General features: G+C 38.5%; 3 protein-coding genes across 3 annotated transcripts; 1 reads left to right on the top strand and 2 right to left on the bottom strand.

Moving 5' to 3' along the window:
- Positions 1 to 1,119: 1,119 nt before the first annotated feature.
- Positions 1,120 to 3,072, bottom strand: LOC107274207. Its single transcript, XM_015753066.1, has one exon. The coding sequence runs from the start codon at positions 3,070 to 3,072 to the stop codon at positions 1,120 to 1,122; it is 1,953 nt and encodes a 650-aa protein (XP_015608552.1).
- A 39-nt stretch (positions 3,073 to 3,111) lies between these two features.
- LOC107274206 lies at positions 3,112 to 4,143 on the bottom strand. Its single transcript, XM_015753064.1, has one exon. It carries the CDS (start codon positions 4,141 to 4,143, stop codon positions 3,112 to 3,114), a length of 1,032 nt encoding a protein of 343 aa, XP_015608550.1.
- A 1,945-nt stretch (positions 4,144 to 6,088) lies between these two features.
- LOC107274209 (protein FAM185A) lies at positions 6,089 to 7,608 on the top strand (the record flags this gene model as incomplete). The annotated part of the gene is given in 2 exon segments (XM_015753068.2): positions 6,089 to 6,621; positions 7,403 to 7,608. Coding segments are annotated over 2 exon segments (600 nt in total), but the record flags the coding sequence as incomplete, so codon positions are not given.
- Positions 7,609 to 9,287: the final 1,679 nt, after the last annotated feature.

The raw sequence follows: 9,287 nt of genomic DNA, 5'->3' as shown, positions 1-9,287 counted from the left end.
GGTGGCGCGCCGAAACCAGAGAAAAATTGAGACCACCAAAAACAGGCTCTGTTTATTCACGGCAATCCAGGGTGCAGATAGGTGACATAATCGGTTTATTGGAACACCAAGTCTTCACGATCAAAGTTTCTTTTTATTAATAATTGCGTATCACGGACAAAGAACAATTAACTGCCTCGTGTTCAAACTCACTCAATCCTTAAAACTATATAAAACTAAGTTCCCTAGTAATGAATCTTAAGTTAACTAGGTGAACCAATAAGCATAGTTGATAATTAAGAAAAAAAATAAAAGGGTTAAGACGTGAGTTCCGAACTCGAGACTCTCGGACGTTAATCCAGCACCAAGCACGTGTGCCATCGAGTCATTGTGGTATATCATTTAGCAAATTTATATTTCTGTAGTTACCCACGTTCGACGGTTTGTTTAAAGTTTTATTTGCTCACTCTATTATTTACAAAGCTTCATATGGATATTAAGGGAATTAACATCGGCAAAATTTACTACCTCATTACTACGGTTTATGTAATATGCAGTAAGAAAGGGTGGATTCAAGTCTCCCTATTTGAGTGTTCACCCGGTTTAAAATCGTGGATCTCGAGGAACACACGAATTCATTCGACCAATCAAAAACGAGGAACTAGTTCGAGAGCCTCTATCAGGTGGCGCGGCGACGCGCCAAAACACAGCTCCAGATTATCACGCGTAGTATTACTATATATACACGACCAATCAAAAACGTGGAAGTGCTTCGAGGGCCCTCCGCTAAGGTGGCGCGCCGAAACCAGAGAAAAATTGAGACCACCAAAAACAGGCTCTGTTTATTCACGGCAATCCAGGGTGCAGATAGGTGACATAATCGGTTTATTGGAACACCAAGTCTTCACGATCAAAGTTTCTTTTTATTAATAATTGCGTATCACGGACAAAGAACAATTAACTGCCTCGTGTTCAAACTCACTCAATCCTTAAAACTATATAAAACTAAGTTCCCTAGATGCTTCTCATCTGGGGAAAAACAAGCCGCCTGGTTTGTCCACCAGAGGTGCTGTGGACCTCAAGCATGGTTCTAAACATTCCGGGGCCCGTTGCGCGGTAACGCAACTTACAAGATTAACTCTATTCTGCTAACAACGGACAAACTTGCACTATCGGTCTCTGAATTACCGACGTTGCTATTTGCAATGTGAGCACTCGCACCAAACCGTCTGCTCCAGGATGCAAATTGATGATGCTCGCGAGCCTCCATCGTGCTGGTGGTAAATTTGGTTCCTTGATCAAAACTAAATTATTTAGTTTCATGTTCTCCTGCTTCGTACGCCACTTTTGCTTTTGTTGTAAGCCACTTAGATATTCTGATGACCATCTTCTCCAAAATCCTTGAACCAAGCGCTGTACCAGCTGCCATCGAGCCAATCTTCCTGGTGATAAGTGTAGTAAGGTTGGTTCCGGTTGTACTAATGGAGGTCCTGCCATAATGAAATGTCCAGGAGTCAGGACGTCAACGTCCTCCGGATTATCAGACATTGGTGTCAGAGGCCTAGAATTTAAACATCCCTCTATTTGTGTTACCGCAGTTTGGAACTCATCTATACCGAGCAGAGCTCTTCCCATTACTCTGCGTAGGTGATATTTAAACGATTTGACTCCAGCTTCCCATAAACCACCAAAGTGGGGTGCCGATGGCGGATTGAAATGCCAAGTAATTCCTCTTGCCATAAGCTCTTTGGTCAGTGCTGGCTGAATCTGTTTGCAGAAAATTTTATGTTCATACTGTAACTGCTGATCCGCTCCAACGAAGTTTGTCCCACGATCACTATATAGATCAGTACATAGTCCTCTCCTTGCTGTGAAACGCCGGAACGCACCAATGAACGCCTCTAATGACAGATCCATGACTACTTCTAAGTGCACAGCTTTAGTTGCAAAGCACACGAATATTGCAACATACGCCCTTTTTAATTGCCGATTCTTGTCTCGTAGGTTAATATCAAATGGTCCGCAATAATCTACACCTGTATGCGTGAACGGACGTGAGCCTTGAACTCGTGCTGCAGGTAAGTCTCCCATCAATTGTGTTGCTTCAGGGTGTTGGTATCTCCTACATACGACGCACTGTCGAATACAGCTTCTCACAGCGTTACGTGCTCGCAATATCCAATATCTCCTTCTCAAGATGCTCAATATAAGTGTACCGCCACCATGTAGAGTATGTTCATGTGTTTCTCTGATCATTAAAGTAATTATATGCCCGCTTCGTGGCAAAACTATTGGATGCTTCTGCTGCGTCGGCAACGTTGAATTCCTTAATCTACCTCCTACTCTTAATAAACCGTCTTCATCTAAGAAGGGGTTCAGGCTAATTATGCTGCTTCTTGGCGGTATTGGTTTCCCTAATTCGATACATGATTTCTCCGCAGAAAATGCTCTCTCTTGAATAACCTTGATCCATGTCTTCAAAGCTTCTTGAATCTCCTTGGCGTGCAGTTCCTTTGTTACTTCGGGTTGAGAAAATCCAACCTTCATACCTCTAATAAATCTTAGATAATATGCCGTAATTCGCAAAAGCCGTGTCAGTGAAGAATGTCGCACCTCCAAATCGTTCTCTTGATCTTGTGTAACGATAATATTCGTCGTTTGAACGCTTTTCTCTTCCAGATGCACTTCATCAATGATATCCTGATGTGATAGTATGGACCGTTGTCCCTCGGTGTTCTCTTCTGATACTAAAGCTTCATTATTTGCCATCCATTCATGCAACTCAAATTGACCGCACTTCAATAACGATATTAATTGTTTTTTCTTCTCTACAGCTTCTTCGAGCGTATCAGCTCCAGTGAGAATATCGTCAACATATGTTTCATGTGACAGTGCTTCTGCTGCCAACGGAAAGGACGTACCATAATCTTGAATTACTTTCTGAATCGTACGCAACGCCAAATAAGGAGCTGGAGCCATCCCAAACACTACGCGGGTTAAGCGCCATTCCTGTACGTCTTCTGCAGAGTCGCTGCGCCACAGAAAACGTAGGCAGTCCCGGTCCTTGGGTGCTACCAGTATCTGGCGATACATTCCTTGTATATCTGCTGCAAATACCCACTGGTACACTCTTCAACGCATGATTACTCGAGGAATGCTGATTTGTAATGACGGTTCTGTCAATAGTACATCATTCAATGACACACCCGTCTCAGACTTCTGTGATGCGTCGAACACAATCCTAATCTTCAGCTGTCCATCCACTATTTTCTTCACCGGTTGGTGTGGTAAATACGTAATTGTAGAGTTTGCCGTCGATGACTGAGCATCCACCTGTTCAACATGCCCTTCGTCTATGTAGTTCTGCATGCTCTCCATGTACTTGGCCTTTAATTTATGATCTCGATTCAATATTTTCTCTAACTGTAACAACCGTCTGAAAGCTGTTTCCTTTCCAGATCCCAATGAAAGACACTGCGTCTGTTTCCACGGCAACTGCACTTCATATCTTCCATCTGCTGTTTGCGTGGTTGTCTCTTCGAACAAAACTTCACAACGTCTATCTTCCTCCGTCCATGGCATAGACTTCGGTACCTCCTCTAGTTCCCAAAACTTCTGTAAATCATGGTTATGATCCGTCTGCGCGAACGCTACTGTGATATGGTTCGTAGAAGCAACTGGCTCGTTGTTTCTCACTCCAGAAAGAGACACTTGTGTGACTTCTCCAGATAGAATCCACCCAAACCTTGTGTTTTGAGCAATCGGGCTACCCTTCGGTCCCGTTTTCAGACCTTCCAGAATGATGTATGCATGTATGTCGGCTCCCAACAACAAATCAATCTTTCCTGGTTCAAAACAATGCGGATCGGCCAATTCAATGCCTTGCAAATGCTTCATGCATTGTATGTTAACATATCGTCCGGGCAATAGACCCGTCAAAGACTTCAGAACTTGAGCGGTTACATCTATATATTGATCCTTTGCTCTAATCTTTAGGCCCACTTGGTATTTGGATCGCTTAACTTCCGATGTTCCTACTCCAACATATTCCACCTCTGAACGGCTTCTTCTTAAGTGCAACTGTTGCGCTATGTGGTCCGTTATAAACGATGTCTGCGAACCCTGGTCGATTAACACTCTGCATGTGAGTTCCACTCCATCCATACCTACAACATTGACTAAGGCGGTAGGTAGTAATACAGTTTTAACTCGTGAAGACACTGTCCCCGCTGTAACAAGTGTAGCTTGCTACTTTTCATTCTGTATGGTAACAGCTTGAGCTGCCTGGCTAGACCCACTCATTATCTGTAATTGATCTTTATTCTGATTATTTTTAGATGTTGACTCATGTAATAGCGAATGATGAGGTTGATTGCACATCTTACACCTCATATTGCTTGAACATTTCGAAACGATATGACCTGGACTTAAGAAATTCCAGCATAAACCTTTCTCTTTAACTATAGATTTCTTGGACATGATAGATGAATCCAAAAACTTAGAGCATTTCCAAATTGGATGTGTCTCAGGACACAACAAACAAGCGAAAACGTGCGAAACATGGTCAGATTGTTTGCGCTTACCTCCATTTGAAATCTGTGAACCCTTTGGGTTCTCAAATTTATCTGTCTTACCTTTACTAACCTCTAATGCTTCTAAAGCCCTGAAGCGGTTTTCCAAAAATGTCTGCAACTCCGACCACCCTGGGTAATGTAGTTGAGAACTAGTTTTGTCTTCCCACAACTTACGTGTTTCCCTGAGTAAACACCTCTTGATCCAAAATACAAATACAGGATGTTCCACTGAAACTCCATCAATGAGCTGACGTAATGTTTCTAAACTATGATTAAATGTATCAATCAGATCACTAATCTCTGATGCGTTCTCATACCGTAACTGAGGTAAGGAAAAAATAGTCTCCAACTGATTGTCCACTAATGTTTTAGTGTTATTATACCTTCTTTTTAGTTCATTCCAAGCAACAGCATAGTTATCAACGGTTAATGCATATCTCTGAATTAGTTTTGCAGCCTTACCTGTGAGACTCGTTCTTAAGTAATGAAATTTCTGTATGGTTGATAAATTAACATTGGTATGTATCATATCCTCATATAAGTCTCTAAATGTCATCCAATTCTGGTACTCTCCATTGAAACTTGGCATTGACACTTTTGGTAAATTAACATTTGATAACTCTCTTCTAGTGATATTTGTTACACGATGGATTGGGTCCTGTAGTGGCTCAAAAGAACCTGATAACGGAATCACCGGTTCTTGACCTATATCCTTCTCAAAATCACCCTCAGACATCACCGTCTTGGGAGGTGCCAATGATCTATCATCTTTGCTATGTATAACTGTTGAAGTCAGCTGCGGAAGCTGTTCAAGCCGTTCCTCTATCTCACTTACTGTTGTCAAGTACAACTCCTCCAAATTGTAATATTCATCAGACTCTAAATATTCTATTACACTTTCGTGTCCAACTTCTTCTTCCCCAAGAAGTATTGTATGATTGGACCTAAATTCCATCCACAAATCCTGCAATATCTTTATCCGTGCCTGATAGTACCTACCTGTTTGCACTGAAACGGTATCAGATTTGTACTTCTTGACGCTCCGCGTCACCTCTCTAATTATCTGATTCTGTCTTTTCAGAATTTTCTTTGTATTCTGCGCGGTCTCCATCGCTGCAGCCTTTATGTGAATAATGTCTTTGTTCCAACAATGTACCAATTCTCACCATCCAATACTTTCTCTATGTCTCCGTAAATCCGCTATTTCTCCGTATCCGGCTCGAAGGACCAAAATGTTTATTCACGGCAATCCAGGGTGCAGATAGGTGACATAATCGGTTTATTGGAACACCAAGTCTTCACGATCAAAGTTTCTTTTTATTAATAATTGCGTATCACGGACAAAGAACAATTAACTGCCTCGAGTTCAAACTCACTCCATCCTTAAAACTATATAAAACTAAGTTCCCTAGATGCTTCTCGTCTGGGGAAAAACAAGCCGCCTGGTTTGTCCACCAGAGGTGCTGTGGACCTCAAGCATGATTCTAAACAGGCTCATTGGCAATCTCCCTACTCATCTCTGCTTTCAAGTAGAGATGGACAGTTGGTATCAATGTTGCTTGAATATGATACGAGCGTTTACGGCGAATTTCTGAAATTGGAACGCATGTAGGTTAGCAGTTTACGGTGCAATCGATTAGAAAAACCGGTTTTTCTTATTTTTCATTAAGGAAAATGAATACTGTATGCGGTCGTTGCTTTTTGTCGTACTTGCGATTCAATCAAACATTCTATAATGCACTACCAGCACTTGTAACACATTCCCGTTGGTTTTCATCAAATAAGCCGATTGTTGTGCAAGAAATTGTGAAAACTGTCAAACCTTTCGGAAAGGTGGTGATTAATGTGGCATGTGATGTTGAGGTTAAGTCTACAGATCCTGATATGTATCCTGATATGAATACCGTATTAATTCGGCTGCTTTCCAAAGAAGCTTTACCTGATTCTGAAGGTGAAGTTTTGACAGTTCACGTGAATGATGACATTTGTGAAATCCGCACTCTGGATGAACAATTACATCTTATTCCTGATGATGCCAAATGTCTTATAGAATCCCCTGTACGATATGGTAAGGAAAGTCCTATATTTTTCAATTTACATTGCAATTCTGTAATTAATAAATAATGTATTCTAATTTATATTTTCATCTTTTCTTTACGATTTTTTTGCATAAGAGTGTTAGTTAATACTTTTTTCTCTTTATTTATTAGTTTTGCGTTAGTTACTATGTTATTTTCAAGCAAATAATGTTCTATTCAATAATATGAATTTCATCCTTATGATATTGGTTACGATCTATGACCTATTTTAATGAAAATATTATTTTTTACTAATGTACATTAAGATCATAGTTATGTTAATCATATTGCCACAGTTAATTACTAAGATTAATTTCATAAGCTTCCTTTAAGTATATTGTTGTTTAAAAAATATAAAAACTGTACTTCTTTTTAATGTACTAGTCAAATTATATGTAATAAACATATTTTATCCATATCAGTTTGCAGTATATGTACAACAATTTATATTTATATAAAATTATTCCCTACAAATTACTTATAATAACTTTGCATCTTGATTGCATAGATTAGTTATTTATACCTTAACAATCGCTTGTTGAATATTATTTATGCACTTTATCTAAATATTACATTATTTATCATTTCTATCTAGTTTATATAATGGTCTGTGCAATGTCATTTACAAGGATTCTTATCAATATATATATAATTATCAATAATTTTATTTTTAAATAACAATTGAATTATGATTAGATAAGAGTAATAATCATTCATAATCTATTTACTAGGCTCTTAGCAGTTACATAACTCAAAGGATGCATTTTTTAGACGTTGATGTCCAAGCTATCGGCAACTGCAATGTACATGTTTCTGGTATGGTTTCGGACTCAATCATAGTTCAGACTGAATGTGGTGATATAACAGGGGGAAAACTTCAAGCTGGTCAACTTATACTTTCTTCAAGTGATGGTGGCTCTGTAAAACTTTGCCATAGTCTACAAGGAAACATTGAAATAAATACAGCAAAAAATGGGGTAAGTTTGAATGCTCATAGACTATATGATATTGAATATTAATCAGGGTCAACTGGTTATATATAATTTATCGATAACAAGATTAGAAGATTTAGGCATCTAAATATGTTCATTATAGCTAAAAGTATATTTTAAAAATCTTTTATAATTTACAATTTATTCTAATATATCTTACATAACGTGAATGAAAAAAATAAAATTTATAAAAAATAAGAAATGCAAATAGTTATTTTAATTATTTAAAAATCAAACATGGCCTCTAGAAATTGCACTCTACCTTGATTACGATAACCACAATTTAAAACACACATTCTGGTTGAAGGAAAAAACCTACTTAATCCAGTCAATTATACCTTAATTAATATCGTTGATAATCATACAATTTTTTAGTGAAATTTTTGTCATATTATTTTAAAATGATAACACGTTTATAGTCATAAAAATTGATTCACTCTCAATGGATAATAGGTTAAAAACTGTTTTACTCCGCAACCGCAAGTACACATGCGCTCATTTTGTTTACATTTACCTTAATTATACAATTATAGTGTTACGTAGGCCGTAGTGGCTAGCGAGGCCTTTAAATTTGATAACAAAAATTTAGAAGTAACCAAAAAAAAAGAAACGACCGGAGGTAACGTGAATAATGTTTGAGTGGATTCCGAGCGGTAAGAATGCACTCAATGGTGGGTTCGCTGCTCGTTTAACGTGTTGAAACACGCCTTGCTATTCCAACGTGGGTAGATATTCTCTGAAATGTCGAGGATGGGTAAGAGATATTTACAAACGCGAGTAAAATGTAAGTTTACGATATATTGTTACAACCAATTTAAATGTTTTCTATTAATTGTCGTGTACAGTGTTTCTATTATGAGAAATATCGGATAACAAAACCTAACTGTGTGTGAGGTTAAGGCAAGATGAAATTTGGTGGAACAGAAATCTATCAAAACTATGCGATATTCGGAAAGAGTAGTCTATGCAGCTCTATTTTGCCCGGTAACCGATCCAGCTTGTTCCCTAGGGTATGTAATAACGAATCCGTACCTAGGCCAGATTGCGAATACTACACTGAATCTAATACTCTAACGGTTAGAGCCACGAGTGACAACGTGCAGTCCGATCTTTTACGCGTGAAATTGAATGATTTTCTGAGCGTCTGTGCCATGATTTTGGCTGCTTATATAGTCGATTTTTGCTGATGCTCTAGGTACGGTTAGGACGTTAGGAATGCACTCGGCTAACCAGCTGGGTAGGTGGCACGGGCAATGCACTGGGTAACGTGCTGAGTCTGCAATTATGATTCCTGCTGGCTACGTTATTCTTCTGTTTTGGAATGAAGGTCGATATACGTAACACCATTAAACATTTTCGACAACGCAATATATTTTTCTGATTAGCGACATCACAATGCATTTATATTTCATATCTGTAAAAATATAGATTTCAGTACTTAGAGCTTCTATACCCGTTGTGCAACAAAAACTTGTGATATCTCCCAAAAAAAAAACACTTACGTATAAAAACTACGCCAAGTACAGGAATGCTGTGAATTCCTCTTACAAAAAGTATTAAAATCATATTATTAAGGCCAAGTACGTAAATTACTACATGTTTGCCTATTATATGATGTAGCACTGGCCCATCATTTTAATTGTATTTTCAAAATTTCCTATAAC

The sequence above is a fragment of the Cephus cinctus genome, unplaced genomic scaffold (assembly GCF_000341935.2).
Source record: "Cephus cinctus unplaced genomic scaffold, Ccin1 Ccin1_scaffold2508, whole genome shotgun sequence".
NCBI lineage: Eukaryota > Metazoa > Arthropoda > Insecta > Hymenoptera > Cephidae > Cephus > Cephus cinctus.
The sequence above is the reverse complement of the archived record's forward strand: the minus strand, read 5'-3'. Positions and strand labels throughout refer to the sequence as shown.